This window comes from Megalobrama amblycephala, linkage group LG1 (genome assembly GCF_018812025.1).
Source record: "Megalobrama amblycephala isolate DHTTF-2021 linkage group LG1, ASM1881202v1, whole genome shotgun sequence".
Lineage (NCBI taxonomy): Eukaryota > Metazoa > Chordata > Actinopteri > Cypriniformes > Xenocyprididae > Megalobrama > Megalobrama amblycephala.
The window spans coordinates 63,226,480-63,245,310 of NC_063044.1; the positions used below are offsets into that span (position 1 = coordinate 63,226,480).

At 37.5% G+C, this 18,831-nt stretch overlaps 1 protein-coding gene across 1 annotated transcript; it reads right to left on the reverse strand.

The window, feature by feature from the left end:
• Positions 1-8,188: 8,188 nt before the first annotated feature.
• pitpnbl (phosphatidylinositol transfer protein, beta, like) lies at positions 8,189-18,270 on the reverse strand. The gene is made up of 11 exons (XM_048208275.1): positions 18,117-18,270; positions 17,664-17,694; positions 17,304-17,449; positions 14,246-14,337; positions 14,056-14,063; positions 13,802-13,876; positions 13,265-13,348; positions 12,981-13,058; positions 9,574-9,681; positions 9,181-9,303; positions 8,189-9,077 (listed from the first exon to the last, which is right to left on the reverse strand). Exons 1-11 carry the CDS (start codon positions 18,203-18,205, stop codon positions 9,030-9,032), a joined length of 882 nt encoding a protein of 293 aa, XP_048064232.1. The 5' UTR covers positions 18,206-18,270; the 3' UTR covers positions 8,189-9,029.
• Positions 18,271-18,831: the final 561 nt, after the last annotated feature.

Genomic DNA, 18,831 nt, shown 5'->3' on the forward strand with positions numbered 1-18,831 from the left:
TTTTGCATTAGTGTGTATGTCCTGATATTGTTGTAATTTGATCATCTAGGCTTTAGTTAAGCTCATCAGTGAAAAGGACATCAGAAAACTGGACCACAGTCTATCCTCTCTCTAATTCTGTATTGCATTAGTGTGTGTCTGTACATTTTTACACATATACATTTTAAACAGAAAGAGCATTACATCAGTGAATATTATGAAAGAAATGGTCTGCCATAATCTGCCTGTAATATCTGGAAGCAAATTCAATCAACATTTACCTGAATTAATGTAGCGGCCACTTCTACCAAAGCAACTTACAAGTAAGAGTGATACAAACAAATGATGACATGAGACAGTGTACTGACTTAGATAGAAAAAACTTAGATGACTGAAAGCTTTTTTTAGTGAGTAGACACCCCTCCAAATCATTGAATTCAGTTGTTCAGGTATATAAAATAGGCATGCAGACTGCTTCTACAAACATTTGTGAAAGAATGGGTCAGTGAATTCAAGCGTGGTACCGTGATAGGTTGCCACCTGTGCAATAAGTCCATTCGTGAAATTTCCTCATACTAAACATCCCATGGTCAGCTGTTAGTGGTATCATAACCAGAGGTGGGTAGTAACGAAGTACATTTATTCGTTACATTTACTTGAGTATTTTTTTGGAGAATTTGTACTTTTTATTGTAGATTTAAATGTGGGTACTTTAACTTGAGTACATTTCTAATGAAAAATCTGTACTTTTACTTAGCTATGTTGGGCGACGTTCCTCTCGTTACTTTATTTTAATGCAATGCATGTTAAGAAATGTGTCGTTTATTCCAAGCGCGCTCGTTCAAAGAGTCGATTCTGTTCAAAGACTTGATCAAACAAGTTGGGAAAACTGGCCCTGTCCCAAATGGCACACTTCATGTGCACTTTCGGACTTGTGGACTTACAATGGCCACTGCGTGCACATGTCCGTTAAGTCCACAAGACCGTAGGGTGTTCCATTCGTCATTTAAGCTTAAAGAAGGGTGCTCGTGAGCGCCCCCTTTGCGGCTGCTACTGTATGTGCCCTCGATGAGCACTTCTGCTGAGCCCGCAAGACTGTGAGCTACGCAGAGGACTTTACCCGCCAGTCAAAGCGGCATTACGTCATGAAAGCGGAAGACCGTGAGGTGTTTAGAGTGCCATTTGGGACAGGGCCAGAGTCTAAATTGGTTAGCGAATCAGTTTGAATGATTTGTTCAGTTCCTGCACGCACTGAATCATCTGAAGCGGTTTCTCACTCGGCGTGTGTTGGATGGCGGTGGCCCTCCAGTCAATTAAAAGCAAATCTGCAAAGGCATCCTATGGTTTGCCAGCGATGAAGATCTTTATTAGTTGAACTGCAGGAGGACAGAAATTATTTTTTAATAGAATTTCTTGGTAAAGACTGGTACAGTTAACACAGCAATGTGAAAAAATCTCAAGTAACCTAAAATGTGCTTAATTTAGTGACTAAACTGCTTGTTTTCAAAAATATGATTTAATATATCACTAAGTTACACTGTAAAAAATAAAATTTACGGTAAAAAAAATGGCAGCTGTGGTTGCCAGAACTTTACCGTAAAAAATACAGTAGCAATGTAAAAAAAATCTGTTAAATTTACGGTAAAATAACGTATTTCATTAACTGATATAATGTAAATTTACCAACCTAATGAAGTACTAATATCTGTTTTGTACCTTTATAATACACTGACAACCACCAAACACAGTGGTGATAAGAGTCACAAGCCAAAGTTCATCACAAGCATCTTTTCCACAAGCTGAGAAGGACAATACTAATATATAGAAGGTGCACACAGTGTCATTCACACACACACTAAACACCATCATGGTAACATGCATGAAATTTTAAAAATGCAATAAACATTAATTTAACAACATTAGATGTAACATAAAACCCTAATGTACATAACTGATTAGAAAAAAATGAGAAAAACTAAGAAGAAACAGAGTTATTTCAACAAAAATATATCAAATGTGAAGTGTCACGCAGGGAATTGTGGGAATGTCAATTTACGGTTTTTCACTGTAAATTTTACAATTAATTGTTATTTTTCACTTCCAAAAACTGTGAATTTAACGGTATTTTACCGTAAAATTACATTAAATGTACCGTTAGATCTATTACAGTTATTCACCGTATATAGTCCGGAAACTTTCTGTAAACCAATTAACAGTTTTTCACCGCAGCATTTTTACAGTCTTTCACTGTTAAAATCACGGTCATTTTTTACAGTGTACATCAAGGGTCAAATAAAATAGAAATGGCACATTAAAGTTAAAAGTTAAAATTGAATGATGAAACCATTGTTTTGTGTGTGTTTACGTTCATTGTACAGGTCGAATATAAAGTATGTTTTTGCTCAGGTGGCCAAAATGTGCGCTCAACAGAGAAAAGTTTTGCTTAGCAAGAAAAAAAATTAGAGGGAACATTGTACACAAGATGATATTTCAAATAAACGCTGTTCTTTTGAACTTTCTATTCAAGAATCCTGAAAAAAAAAAAAAGCTGTACACAAATATTTTGTACAATTGTACACAACGTTTCTTGAGCATCAAATCATCATGTAGAATGATTTCTGAAGGATCATGTGACACTGAAGACTGCAGTAATGATGCTGAAAATTCAGCTTTGCCATCACAGGAATAAATTACATTTTAAAATATTTAAAAAAAACCAGTTATTTTAAATTGTAATAATATTTCACAATATTACTGCTTTTACTTTTTTTTTTTTTTTACTGTACTCTGCATTAAATGTAGCCTTGGTGAGCAGATGAAACTTCTTTTAAAAACATTCAAATTACCCATCCCAAACGTTTGAGCGGTAGTATGTATATATATATATATGCCAAAACATTATGACCAGTCGCAGTTGAAGCAAATAGCGTTGATCATAGGCCACATATTAATGTCTGCATATTAAGATTATATGGTAAGCAATTCTCGTAAATAATGGGTTGGATGTAGGAGAAATGGGCAGGAATAAAGATCTGAGCGACTTTGACAAGGGCCAAATTGACTACTATAGGAAAAAAAATACTATGGTTGTCAATGGTAGTGAGATCTGCTTGGTTACTGACATTCTTCCAAATATCTAAATTGAAACTGAGTAAATTATGACAGAATTGTAACTTTTGGGTGAACTATCCTTTTAAATAACATCCATGACTTTTCAGTCAGACTAAAGTTGATCATGCTTTTCTTCATGATCATGCACATCTGCTCAGCTCACACTTCTCTGGCTGGTTTGCTAAGTCTGTGCTACTTCTAACAACCATCTGTTCCATGATGAACCTCTGTGCAGTCAGCAAACTTAACAACAACAACAACAACAACAAAAAGACTATACATCTTAACTATCCAAAATCTTTCACTCTTTTAATACAGTGAACAACAGTTATCTCCTGACCTGCAATTAATCTCATCTTTTGTTCCTTATCTAGAAAGGCAACAGCTCATAAACCTCTGTGCCAGATGTGCGGACTGACCTTGCTAAGCCATTAATGACATCCGGTCTGTTTCTATTGAAATGCTATGTAGCGAATGGAAGACAAGCACAAACAGCATTACATCATAACCAGTACGTTTGGGTTCCAAGTAATTCATATAGCTTAGAAGGCTTAATTGCATTGATGTGATTATTTAAATGATTCTGAACAGGGTATTTCGGATTATGTATGGGTCTGGTGCCCATGGAGTCAGTAGATAAAGATTTTTGACACTATTTCAAGATCACTAATCAAATAAGTACAAACCACTTGAGACACTTTGTAAAACGTAATAAAAACCAACCCTTTTTTTTAACTGACAAAAAGTACAAAGAAAAGATTTCCATTGCTTTCACTGACCAACATAATTGTATTTTGTGAATATAAACAAATTTTAATTTTGATGGCTGCAACACACTCCAAAAAATGTTGGGACAGAGGCAAAATAAAAGTGAAAAGGTTATATAATATCCAAGTTGCACTGTTTTAAAACAGTCCACAATAAGCAGGTGAATTGGTAATAGGTGAGGGTATCGTGTTTGGGCGTAAAAGAGCTTCTCAGTCTTTGCAAGAAAAGATGGGTCATGGCTCAACACTTTGTAATAAATGTCATGAGAGAATTGTCAAACAATTCAAAAATAACATTTCTCAATGCAAGATTGCAAAGAATTTGTTTTTCTCCATCTACCATACATAATATTGTAAAATAATTCAGGGAAATCTCAGTCTGTATAGGGCAAGGTAGGACACCTCAGTTGAATGTGCATGACCTTTGAGCCCTCAGATGGCATTGCATTAGAAACCGTCATGCTACTGTGTCAAATATAGCCACATGGACTCTGGAGTACTTTGGAAAACAGCTGTCACTTAACAGTCAAGACATGCAACTTGAATCTCTGTTACACAAGAAGAAAGCTACACATCTGCCGAGTTCTCTAGGCCCGAGTTCATCTCAGATGGTCCAAAACAGTGGTTCCCAAACTGGGGTACGCGTACCCCTGGGGGTTGGTGAGGTGACAAAAGGGGCTACGCGAACAAAATGCTGAGTAGTTCATTTCATTCTACATTAAAATAATATTAAAATAGAGCATGTATTTCTAACTGCCAAAATGCCATAAATCCAGTACATTTAATCAAATTACCTCATCATTTGCAGTCTAAAATGACTGTATCCACACAAGCAGCATGCATATGATTGATTGCGTGCCGAATCTGCTGCCTTAAATCGCGCTAAATTAATGTCGTTCACGACAGTGCACCTTTGTAAAAGTGGGGATTTAGCACTTACTTGCATGAAGAACAAATATAGACACAGATAATGAATTAATTTCGATTTAAGACTCAAACTGTCTCCGGTACAAAAACATACCTTGTGTGAGTTCTTGTATTTAATGATGATAATGAGCAAAAATGCAATTGTTCCCAAATATCCACATGACTGCAAACGTGACATTATTATACAACAGGTCAAAAAACAAAACGTACATTTTAAACACAGTACTGTCAGTATTTACTCTATTTTGCAATGAAATAATAACGAAAACCACAGCAGAACTACAACACACGTCTGTGTTTCGCGAACAATTCTGCGGCTTTGAACGAATTGTGAGAGTCGATTCAATGATTCATTCACAGCCGTTACTGAATGAATGACTCCATGACTCACTCAAAAACTGCCACCTACTGGCGGTTTTAGTTTAATATTTAAAAGTTTTACTTAGTTTTACCATCATTGCATATTTCTCTATTGAACATTTTTATTTAAAACATTATTTATTTTATAAAGTTATTCATAAAGGTAAAAAAAAATGCACTGGAAAATCAATTTAGGGGACAAATATTGTCCCTTAATGGTAAAGGTGTGACTGCAGTCAAAGTGGAAGAGAGGGGGTACGCAGAAGGATGGTAATCCCTTCAGGGGGTACTCCACGCTAAAAAGTTTGGGAACCACTGGTCCAAAAGACAGTGGAAATGTGTGCTATGGTCAGATGAGTCCATGTTGTTTCAGCTTGTTTTTGGAAAAAAGCTGAATTGGGGGCAGTCGTGGCCTAATGGATAGCGAGTCGGACTTGTAACCCAAAGGTCATGGGTTCGAGTCTCAGGTCTGGCAGGGATTGTGGGTGAGGGGAGTGAATGTCCAGCGCTCTCCCCACCCTCAATACCACGACTGAGGTGAGACCCTTGAGCAAGGCACCGTACCCCCACCGTACAAAAAAGACAGCGACCATCGAGACTTTCCAAAACATCTGTCACAGTATGGGGTGAATCAGTGCAAACGCCATGGGTGACTTGCATTTGTGTGAAGGTAACATTGACATGGAGGCATATCTTTGGTTTGTACAGAGACATACTGCCATCAAGATGACATCTTTCCTGGGTAGCAAGACAAAGCCAGGCCTCATTCTGCATGTGATTCATCAGAGTGGTTTCTAGACCATCCATACAGTGGATGTGCCTGACTGCTTGCCTACAGTCCAGATCTGTCTCATGATCATGATCATCATGAAAAGGAGAATCAGACAACGATGACCACAGACTGTTGTGCAGATGTCTTGTATCAGGTGAGATTGGATAAAAATTATTAGTATCCTCAATTCCCAAATGATTAAGAAGTGTAATTATAAGGAAAGGTGATGTGGCACAGTGGTAAACATGCCTCTGTCCCAACTTTTTTGGAGTGTGTTGCAGCCATCAAAATCAAAATTTGTTTATACTTACAAAATACAATAAAGTTGTTCAGTGAAAACATTGGAAATCTTTTCTTTGTACTTTTGTAAGAGGTTTGAGAGAATAAACAAATCACAGATTCTTGATTTTACTGCATTTTACAAAATGGGGTTTGTATAAGCATATATTTGTGACATTTGATGTGGAGTTCATTTAATTTAATATCATGTATAATGAAACAAAATCTACTAAATTGCAAAATAATGCATAAAATAATGCAAATAGAAGCATTTTTACTAGTAGTCTAAGATCCAAATTTTTATTTCTTTCTATTTTTACAATTTTTGAAAGATTTTCACCCTTATTAATATTTCCTAGCAAACCAAGTAAAGGAAGATATCATGGACAAAGCCCAAACATTTTTATCACTGAAAAGTCCAAGATATTATCTTTTAAAAAAAACACCAGGATGTAAAACTAACGTGTATGATTCCGGAGTAAGTCACTACATAGATAAAATATCAAATACATTATAAGACGAAAATGATGACGAATGTTTTGGGTTGACCTACATGGCTGAAGCAGAGGAAATGATAGACATGTAGTCAGAGCTTGTCTCACGGGGAATCCATGAAGATAAATTATGTAACGCTGACCTCTTTTTTTTGTTTGTTTGTTTTTTTATCATTTATTTTTATAATTTAATCCCACTATATAGGCATTTTCTTTTCTCTGATGCTACATAATCCCTCACTTATCCATCACACTCTCCTTCTGTCTTCCACTTTTGACTGCATTTAATCTAGTATTTAGGTATTTTAAGCAGGATGCTTTCCTTTCTTAAAATGCTTAAAATCTTGATGATATAACAGGTTTGCTGTTCTGCTAAGTCTCTTGACCTGTTGAACTCATGGCATGTGCAGTGTGTGGAGAGACTTTTAGAGACACAATCGGATGAATGAAGTTTTTTTTTTTCCCTAAAATACCAATCTACTTTGATCTTGCCATTCTTACAGCATTAAAATGCATCAAATCTCTCACTATTGATTACTACCAATTTTACCAAACTATGCTGTGTAGTTTTGCCAGCACAATCACAGGTCTGTGATCGCCATCTGCATTTATAAAACAATCCTGAATATCAGAATGTGTGTTTTCTGAACAAGGAATTTCCACCTTTTTTTTTTTTTTTTTTTTGCCAGCTAAGAGACACTTTGACATAAAAAAAACATGATTTTCTTGATAGCATTACATAATCATCTATTAACAAACATTACAGCATTATGATAAATCTGTTATTAACCCATTTTTTTTTTTTTTCTTTTGTCTCTTCCTAGTCCTCTCCTACTTTCATCCCTCACATTAAGCTCAACGAGTATTGACCTAGTTTGTCAATCAACTAGCTTACTTTTCACCCACATTTTTAATATAAATTCCATCAAACCAATTAACATTAAAGAACAAGCTCACCTTTACTGTGCTGTGTGAGCGAGCATACTGACAAAGAGATATTTACATTTAATGATGGGTTTACAAGCAAACTAATCAATCCAATGTAACTTAAAGGGACAGTTCACCCAAAAAACTACTCTAAAATTTACTCACCCTCAAGTTGTTCCAAACCTGTATGAATTTTTCTTCTGCTGAACACAAAATAATATATTTTTAAGAATGTGAACAGAAGAAAGAAATTCATAAAACATTTTCCTCACTCACACAATTCCACGAGGACCTGAAAGACGTCAGTACAAAACTCAACCTCAAGAGGACGCTGTTAATCATCATCATCAGAGCAGAAAACGAGGTCATATACATTATTAAATTAACAGGAAAGTGTACTAGAAAAAACAGAGGCATAATAAAACCAAATTCATTTCAATTAAGATATTAATTGTGCCTGTTACATGAATCTTGTTACTTTGAATACAGAGAAATATATAAAACATAACTTGTGATTTAAAAGGAACCTTGATATAAACTACAAATAACAGTGCAAAAGAATCAAGCAGCTCTTGGTAGTCAATGTTTTCTTTTATTTATTGTTTCAGTATTGTAAATTGAACTTGATTTTCCAAAAATTCAGACCATCCCCACCCGAACAGAGGGGCGTGGCCTGTAGCATGTCAGCCAAATGTGGGAGGGGTTTCAAGGCTCTTACACTCAGTTTAAAAATGAAACCGTATCAGTTCAATGCTCTCGACATCCACACTGCAATCAGTGCAGAACCGAAGCAAACCAAAAGACCACCGTAACTAAACAAGAAAACCGTTATGCTTTGAGCCTTTTTCCTTTAATCTGTTTCTTTAATCCGACACCAATGATCCTACCTCTTGAGGCGTATACAAGTTCCCACGAGATTTCCTGAACAACATGACAGATTTAACAGAATTAAGAAGTAAATTACTTAGTCATTTATTTATGGTCAAAATACATGTAGTGAAATGTTTCCCCAGTCTCTCTGCGAAACGGGCTTGGGATTCGTTACTCCACTGGCGCACTCAGTAAAAAGCTGATGGTTGCAAAATGAACCAAAAACCATTAAACAGTTATAATACTTAATTATAAAAAGAAATGCCGGCATCACTTAACATACCTTAAGTGAATCCAAAAAAATTTGGCAGCAAATGATGAGGTTTAAAGTCAGACTGCACAAACCACTGATACACATGCATACTCTGCTCATTCGCACAAAAGCATTCACACTCATGGTAATGGACATGTCCTGGGTAAGGGATGACAGTTTCCTGTTCGGAAGGGCTTCATGATGTGGCACGTTGTGATTGGCCATGAGGACTGGAGGAAGTAAAATAAAAAGTAGCCCCTATTTTGTTTCTTCTATTCTTTTGACGCTCCTTAGTCCTCGCCTGCTTTCATCCCTCGCACAGACCCTTGGCTACGCATCTGAAAAATAAAAACAGATTTTTAGTAATAATGACACATGGAAGAACGGGTACGGTTTTTTGTGGGCAGAACTGCATTGCATTGTTTCTACAGAAACGCATACCTGGTCCAGCTCCCTCTGTGTCTCTTCCTCCATCCTACGAATGTCATCCATACTAAGGTCCACCCAGCGGTCCAGCCAACAAAAGAGCTGCCGGTGGAAATTAGTGAAGAGCCTTTTCTCCTGCTACTCAGACAGAGAGAGATGAGGTTGATGTTACTGAAAGTACAACAAAGACTTATCAACACCTGACAGCAGTGGTCTAATCTTTATGTAACGAAAAATACCAAACCAGAATACATTTACGTTTGCTCCGCAGCGTTGCAGAATTGTGAAGTACAAAAGTCGGTAATACCGCATAAAGATTAAGGCAAGGGTTTTTTTTTTTCTAATAAAGTAAGTTAAGCCTGTTTTTTGTTGGTGATGAGGAATCATGTAGCAGTGCTGATGGATCACCTTATGAATGAAGTTCTCCACACGTCCCTGGAGACCCCACCAGCGAAAATGAACCGTCACCAGCTTATACGCGGTCATATAGGGACAGTTACCATTATGAAGCTCTTTCTGCATGAGACAGAGAGATGGATGCATGAGGAACAGATATTGTAGATAATCACCATTTTGGATAGTACATTAAATTACGGCATTTAAAGTAAACAGAAACTCTGCATAAAAGACCGTGAATGCAAATATCAATGACAGAGGCAACATTTTCTCTGTTTTCTAAAATAAATAAATCCAAGATTGCAGACAAGGTGAGAACATTTGATTTCGAATAAAAAAAAAAGAGGCTGTAACAAGACAAAAACAATAAAGTACAAATAAAACATATCACAAAAAAGGTAGTAGGCCTAATTAGAAAAAAATCTACTGAAATCAAGAGCTGAGTCTCCAGTTTATGAATTGCTTCCAAACGTTTGAGTTTCTGATTCAGTTAGGTCGTCACATTTATCGATGTCCGGCGAACTTTCAAGGATGCAATCCAGCCATTTCGATATATATCTACGCGATCAGGAATTTTGCGAAAGATTTCCCCACACTGACTTACAGCATTTTAAAAGATTTACCACGTTAACTAACAGAAAGCTGCTTAGGTTTAAAGTGACCTCTGTGTGAGCTGTGCTGCATACATCGCTACACTATTGACACAAGACAATGGACCTTTTTTGCCCATGAAATTTTGCCAATGTGACTGCACCTTTATAAAGGCAGAGACCCTAAAGGGACATTGTGGTGGAAAAAATTTGGTATGGGAGGAAAAAATATTTTTCAAAGCTTTTGCGTTCTGACGCAAAGACATTTGTGTTCTCTCGCAAAAACCTATTGTGAGTTCAGACAAACACTTCCTGTTTAATTTCCCTCTGGCAGTGGTTCAGATAGCTCCGTACGTTAACAATGAAGCACTTAATAGAGTTTTATTTTGAACTTAGACTTAAATATAAAATGTTCAGTGCTTAGTTCAAGGCACGGTTTTGACGTAAGTGAAAGACACCTGAACTGAATAAGTTTGGTAAAGTTGGCAACAAATTCACAGATTTGAAAACGAGCCTTCCTTCGCACTGGACAAAATACATTGACCTCTATGGCTATCTACAGGTGGCTGAAGTGACCGTCTGCAAAGTGCAAAACCTGAAAAAACTGTAACATGCTGTACTGTCACCAAAGTCAGTTCACAAATCAATGAACCACTGCCAGAGGGATAATAAACACGAAGTGTTTGTCCAAACTCGACAGGTTTTGTGAGAGAACGCAAATTTAATTTTTTTTCCCTCCCATCCCAGTTTGTTCAGCACATCCCACAGATGCTCGATTGGATTAATATCTGGGGAATTTGGAGGCTAAGTCAACACCTCAAACTCGTTGTGCTCCTCAAACCAGGCAGCATTATCCTGCTGAAAGGGTGTACATGGTCTGCAACAATGCTTAGGTAGATGGTACGTGTCAAAGTAACATCCACATGGATGGCAGGACCCAAGGTTTCCCAGCAGAACATTGCCCAAAGCATTACACTGCCTCTGCCGGATTGCTATCTTCCCATAGTGCATCCTGGTGCCATGTGTTCCCCAGTTAAGAGCCGCACACACACCCGGCCACCCACGTGATGTAAAAGAAAACGTGATTCATCAGACCAGACCTTCTTCCGTTGCTCCGTGGTCCAGTTCTGGGGTCTCATTTATAAAACTGTGCGTAGGATCCCTACTAAAAGTGTACGTACGCGCAAAAGCTAGATTCTGCGTACGCACAAAAAAAATCAGATTTATAAAACCATGCGTACGCCAGAACCTGCGCACAAATCCCTTTATAAATCCCAGTCAGCGGAAGATTGTGCGTACGTGCATCTCCACCCAGTCTCCTCCCCGAAATCACCATAAAATGACGCCTAGTTTTACTATGCATAACCTCATCTGCATATCATTTCCATGCATGTTCCCATCCATGTGACATTCACGGTTAACACCGTCAAAGGTACAAGACATTGGAAAATATTAGATATGGACTATAAATGCAATTTGTGCCACACATTATATTGATAAAGATCATCCAATATCCTCTTTATGTTTTAGAATAAATATATCAAAATAACCATAAAAACAAAATTGTATAAAATACTTCAGATAAAGGTTTTAGAATAGAGTTGATTCATTCATTTCCACTGGCCAGATAGTATTTTAATAGTTTTAAACAATTCAAATCAAATTTATGCAGTTTTGCTGATAAGGTGAACATATCTTTTAGGAAGTTTATAGGCTATTTTTAGTGGAAACAGATCGGCCTACCTATTTATTGCAGTGTAAATACAATTGTCTGAAACGGCGCGTCACTGACAAAGTATTTTAAAAAGAAAACATGCAAATCTTACCGTTTTCCTCAAATGATATCCTTCAAATAGTAATTGTTTGAAGATCCTTCACATGACATCAACACCTCCTGCAGCTGTGGTTGTACAGTAAGATATTATTGGACCTATTCAAACTGGACAACGGACCGTTCGACCACCAAATCCAGCAGTGTCTTCCATAATATCTAAGTTAAGTGTGCATCACTGATCGTCATTCTCGAAAAAATATTTTGTCATAACATCTGCAGTTTAGTTTAAAGAGGAATTATTGTGCTTCCAGCGCTCCTCGCTGTCATTAAAACAGCATGTCACTGGAAAAGTGATCGAAAGTAGCACATCTACTATCTCAATTCATATCACTTTTGTCTCCAGAATGTGCGTACGCACAGCTCAAAGTTTGCTTAAAGGTGCGCACATTCTCCCGTCAAGTTTGTTTTTATAGATCACAACCTTTGCGTGGGAACTGGCGTACGCACGTTTCCATCCCCGTTTTGTGCGTACGCACGCTTTATAAATGAGACCCCTGATGCTCACATGCCCACTGTTGGCTCTTTCGGTGGTGGACAGGGTTCAGCATGAGCACCCTGACTGTTCTGTGGCTATTCAGCCCCATACGCAACAAACTGCGATGCATGGTGTATTCTGACACCTTTCTATCAGAACCAGCTTTAACTTCTTGAGCAATTTGAGCTACAGTAGCTCGTCTGTTGGATCGGACCACGTGCATCAGTGAACCTTGGCCGCCCATGACGCTGTCGCCGGATCACCACTGTTCCTTCCTTGGACCACTTTTGATAGATACTGACCACTGCAGACCGGGAACACCCCACAAGAGCTGCAGTTTTGGAGATGCTCTGACCCAGTCGTCTAGCCATCACAATTTGGCCCTTGTCAGATTAGCTCAAATCCTTGCGCTTGCCCATTTTTCCTGCTTCTAACGCATCAACTTTGAGGACAAAATGTTCACTTGCTGTCTAATATATCCCACCCATTAAGAGGTGCCGGTATATACGCGTTTGTGTACCTTCCATTCAGGTCCCAAAGGTCCTCTCCCAGTTTTCTCCGAGTGGTAGATAGCGGGGTCCTCTTCTGGTTTGTAGTCCTGAGAGAAGAAAGAAATTGTGATAGACAAATGAAGCAATGGGAGTGTATGAGGAAGGAAGAGGAGAAATATTAAAGCAAAAGAATGTATGGAAGCGAGTTAAATCTGCAGGATTTTAAGATAAGGAAGATAAAGTATAACACTGTATATCAGTAAAACAAATGCTAGACAATTTCACACAAAGACACTTTTCTAATTCAACTCACCACATCATCCACCTGAGAGCGATCAGCTATATCGATCGGCACAATCTCAATGTCCTCCCATTCCTCAGGAGGAAGACCATGAGGCTGCATAAGAGGAAGATTGAAACATTAGACAGTGGGATTTACTTACAAATGAGACTTTCAAATTGCTGTGTTCATATAACAGGATCAAATAACATTTGTATGAACGAATAACTGAAGTCAAGTGCCTTTTCTATTCTTGCATTGGCTGTGAATAATGCCTGTAACCATAGAGACAGTGGCTAAAAGTAATTAAGGGGGTGACGCCCATTACACCGGAAAGTCTTATCAAAATTGAAGTTATTTAATAAATAAATTTGATTGAGGCATAAGTTTATCCATCAAACGTCCATCTTAATTAACCAACAGCAGCTTTTTATTAATAATTTTTAACTGATTACATAGGCGTTGCACCCAGACCAATAAACCAGTGGAAGATGCTCTGGTTGGAAGACTCTGTAGCAGAGTTATTGGGCATCACAAAAAGGCACTGATGAACTGTGGGATAACACTCACATTCTCAGTTGTTCCTATGTCTGGTTTATGCCAGGTTTCAATCTTAATGAAGAAATCATCTTTCATGTACTCATTCTGAAAAAGTAAAAAGCACAAGAGAGCATCACAAACGGAATCCGTATTTATTTCATACACAGTATTTAGATCATTTTAGACAACAGTGAGACATCCTGACTCAACTCTGATTCAGCAATAATGACCTGTGAGCAGTCTAAAATGATCTCAGAGCGTGATGATTTCAAAGATACACTTACTGTAACAACTGTAGGTTTTCCATAATCGATGCAGTTGTGGGAAAGAAAGGAACAGATTTTTTTTATAGATCAGTATTTTTTTTCTCTCTCAATGCATTAAATGCAAAAGCAAAAAAGGATTGAATCATACAATTCCATTTGTATATAATCACTTATTCACACACGCTCAAAGCAATTAGTGTTTACTAACTAGTGCGACAGTATGGGTAGGCGTTCCAGGCTTTCTCATGAAAAACCAGGGCTCCTTCAGGGGCAAACATCTGAATAAAACCGGGAACCTTGCTGTAAAAGACAAATTAATATTCAAAATATTAGGGGAGACTAAATGCATATCAATTATAAGATTCAGAAAACCAATTACACAAATGCTTGTTTTCTCTAGCAGTGATGGAATATTTTAGTGAAATGTATCATTTTTGTTTGATAAACAAGAGAACCAGTTCAAAACATTGAGACCAGGTTCAACTATTTAAAGAAGGTAGATTTTAATGGGGACAGATTTTATGAAAAATTTGTATAAATTGTATTATAAGGTCTGTTTTAATGGATTAATAATTTTGTATGTAACCTCTTACGTACAAAATTATTATTAGTTTCAATAAATGTTTTGCAATTCATGATTGTTTTGTTTAAATATTGCTGAAACTCGAGCCTATTGTTTCACTCAAGCCTTGTCCTTGTAGTGTGACAAAATGTCCTGTTACGGAGCGTATGTTTACCCAACAATGATGTACTAATTTTTTCAAAAGTTTTGCATACAGACGACAATGTTTTCAAAAAGATCCCCGTTCACATGGTTCCGTGAAAACGCTGTATTATGCTGCCAGGCCAGTAGTTGGCGATGTCACTTTGTAAAGAAACACTATGAGCCCATAGACTGAACACGTAATACGCATGCACATTTCTGTAGTTTACACTGAGACGATAACGGTATAGTTTTCAAAAACTTTTTACATTCGTTTTCAGTTTTCAGGCCCCCAAAACACTGTTATTGTGTAAATGAATGGCCAAAAAGCATAAAAAGTTTTCTGTTTTTAGCTGAAAACAGTGTTGTGTAAACACCCTCTGAGTCAAACAAACTGTTTTTAGTTGAAAATGGCCTATTTTTTCCCTAGGCAATATCCAAATGTTGTTGTTCAAGACAGAAAGTGAAAAGTGTGACAACTAGCCCCGACTTCCCATGTACACTACTGTTCTAAAGATTTTTCAATGTTTTTAAAAGAAGCCTCTTATGCTCACCATGTCACCATATATGACAATTTAAAATAACTATTTTCTATTTAGTTATATTTTAAAATGTAATCTATTCTGGGCTGACTCTTCAGCATCATTACTCCAGTCTTCAGTGTCACATGATCCTTCAGAAATCATTCTAATATGCGGATATGCTGCTCAAAAAACATTTCCTATTATTATCAATGTTGAAAAAAGTTGTGCTGCTTAATATTTCTGTGGAAACCATGATTTTCTTTTCAGGATTTTTTTAATGAATCTTTGCTCTGTCTCCCTATCATGTATAGGATTGACTTCAAACTCTTATTATTTGTCTACAAAGCACTCAATAACCTGGCACCTTAATACTTAACTGATTTATTGCTCCCATATCCACCTTATTTTTCAATGTGGAAGTAAGGCATTTTCCGTGAATGTGCGAGACTTCCGGTTTATTAGCCGCTATAGGGAAATAATGAGAAGAATTTCAAAGTGCAGTAAACTGTAAAAGTGTTTGCCCTACAAACCAGCGTGTTTATAATTAAGACAATACATTAAAGTAATATGGCAAGTCATATTTATGAGTGGTTAGCAGTTTGCAGTTTTAGCAGTTTGCAATATCAAACATCATAACGAGCTGTTTTGTTCAGCTAAAAATAACTGGAAGCGAATGACACCAGAAGCCAGACACATTCAATTTACAAATGGCCACACCCACTCTTACATACAAAAATAAGGTGGTTACCCCTTCTAGAATCTCAAGATCTTATGCCCTTGGCCTACTCACTGCCCATAGAGTTAAACTTAAAAACTGTGGTGATCACAGTTTCGCAACTGCTGGACCGAAACTTTGGCGTAGCCTTCCTCTTTACATTAGGCGTGCCCCATCTATCACTGCTTTTAAATCCTATCTTAAGACATAATTATTCTCCCTGGCTTTTAACATTCCTTAAAGCTGCAGTCCGTAAGTTTTGCCTCTTTGTCGCCATCTCTGTTTGAAACCTGCAATTGCAGTTATATGCAGAATTATCATCTTTACGTGGGTTGTGCCTCGGCACGGCTCTTCAGTGCGGATGAATCTAATGTTTGCTGACAATCATCACATCGGTGTAGATACTGTACTTCGGAAACACAGATTGTAGTCTTGAAAGTATGATCAAAATAAGAATTTTCACCGGAAAATGTCATCTGAACAAATAAGTAACATGTCTGCCACTTTTGTTCTGACTACAGGTGAATCTCCAGTTGTCATTGGACCTTTCTGGATTGCAATCTGCCATCAAAATGATAAGTTTAATTATTCCAGCAGCTGTGAGAAAAGGCTATAAATGATCCACTACCAGCAGCATCCTCACATGATATAACTGACTAGCTGGGACTTCAGCAGGATAATGCTCCCAGATGTGACGTAATGACGCAAAGACAACAGAGGCATGCTTGAATTTCCAGCGAAAACCCACCAGTACCGCTCTTATTATAAAACATTATTACAAGCTTACCGTTGTGAATTGGAAAGGAGATCGTTTTGAACACTGGCTGGTTATGTACTTGCTCGAAATTTGATTTTGGATCATTTTTAACCAAAAAAAAGTTAGCTTTTAGTATGTTATTTTGGGTCTCTCTTGTATATTGTTTGCTCATTTTGTTTTTATTTCTCTGTCTTGTTTCCTTTTAAATTCATTATGATTCTTTTATTCGTTGGAAAGCAACCTCGGTTGTGTTTAAATGTGCACATTGATTGAACATTGATAGAAAGTTCAAAACAATAGCATTTACTTTGAACAGAATTTATCGTAACAATGTAAAAGTCTTCACTGTCACTTTTGATCAATTTAATGCTAAATAAAAGCATTCATTTCTATCATTTAAAAATGAAAGTCCACAAACTGTTAAACTGTTGAACTGTAGTGTATATTTCACTAAAAAAACTAGTGTAGTAAGTGTAACTGCTAAAACAATTCTGTGATCACAGTCTTATCTTACTGATAAGGTGAAACCAGCATGGCTGTTAACACGATCAAAGCCTGTGTTCTCACCTGTGTATGTGGTAGATCTTGTGGGTGTACTGGCCTTTCTCGCCGTCCTTCTCGTAAGGTTCATTTCGGAGGACCTCGATCCCTTCTCCTCCGCCTGTGTTGTTCTTACTGGCCTCTGCAACTGAGTACAGTTGGCCAACCTGGTACTGAGAGGGGGGGTTAGGGGTATTACATAAATAACTAATGACAACTGTTCACCGCACAATAGAGACAAACAATGTAATGTAGAAGAGGTGCTGCTGACTCCATCAAAGTGAAGGGAGCTGTCTAAATATTTGCTTGAGCAATAACAGAAGCACAGATTCCCACTGATCACAGAGGACAGAGCAGCCGGTTATTTTAATAGACTCTTTCTCTTACCTCTTCTACTGAACATGGCAACAGCACCTGGCTGAAAAGAGAATTGAATAGAGGTTTAAAAAAGATAAGGATTAATTATCATCTCATATCATAGACACTGCATCGCGGAGCGATTGTATAACGGGCGTGTCGTTAGCTGGCCCTGCTTTACTGTACGATAAACCAGCGTTTTATCAACCCGCGGAGTCTGAGCTCAAAATACCACTCTTATTAAATGCCCATCCTATCATGTGTTTATGAACAGCGGCGCTGGTGGGGACGCGGTCCATAAAACACACTATAATGCTGTATCAGGCAGGCTAAGCGGCTAGCGCCGACCAGCACATCCAAATCACGGGCTTAAAATGCACTCTTCATTATGCCATATGGGAATATGCTTAAAAAACGACAGGCGCGTGCTGTACGATATAACGCAACTGAATCTAGATCAGGTATACTGTAAAAGCCACTCACTATTGCTTGACGAGTACCATCCCGAATCTGGACAGAACGGTACATTCAACAACAGATTGCGGTCGCCGGAAATGAGCCGCGCGCGTCATCAGTGGAGAGGGGCGTGAGAGGGTCCGAGGACAGAGACCATGATGGGAAGGGAATTTCGTGGGATAGTCTCTCACTATCAGCATTCTTTCTTTCTTTTGTTGTACAAATAAATGTACAATGGTTTAACCTGTTAACTGCCACTGGCCCTCCGCTGGGCCCACAGCCATTACATATTTAAAACAGTAATATTCTATACTAAACCTAAACTAATCTTGACAAACTATATCATTTGAAAGGTTAGAATCTCTAGTTTTCATATTTGGTGACTGATTTTCAACAAGCATATTTTCATACTGAAATAGCGATGAACATGAAAATCATTAAAGATTGGTTGAAACATGTTTGTTTTCATACCAAGAGATCACAAGAGAGAAAAAAGGTCTGAAAATGTTTTTAATAGAAAAAAAAAACATTTATGACTGTGGTGACGATCTATAACCAACGTACATGTTGTTTTTATGTTTATTAGAGGCTGAATTCATATCAAATTCTGCCAAACTTCCTATACTACTTCTATATAGGATGTCTATTTCATAAATTGTATGAAAATAATGGAAATATATGTTTCAGATCACTCAAACCATATATGGAAATGGAGGCGCCTTTATATGGTCAGTAATGGAGC

Bases quoted from the DNA above. Each gene is read 5' to 3' on its own strand.
- pitpnbl (XM_048208275.1), bottom strand. From the start codon at position 18,205: ATGACGCGCGCGGCTCATTTCCGGCGACCGCAATCTGTTGTTGAATGT. The intron at 17,695-18,116 runs GTGAGTGGCTTT...TTCTCTTTTCAG, and splicing joins ATGGTACTCGTCAAGCAATA to CCAGGTGCTGTTGCCATGTT. The intron at 14,338-17,303 runs GTGAGAACACAG...TGTCTTTTACAG, and splicing joins AAGATCTACCACATACACAG to CAAGGTTCCCGGTTTTATTC.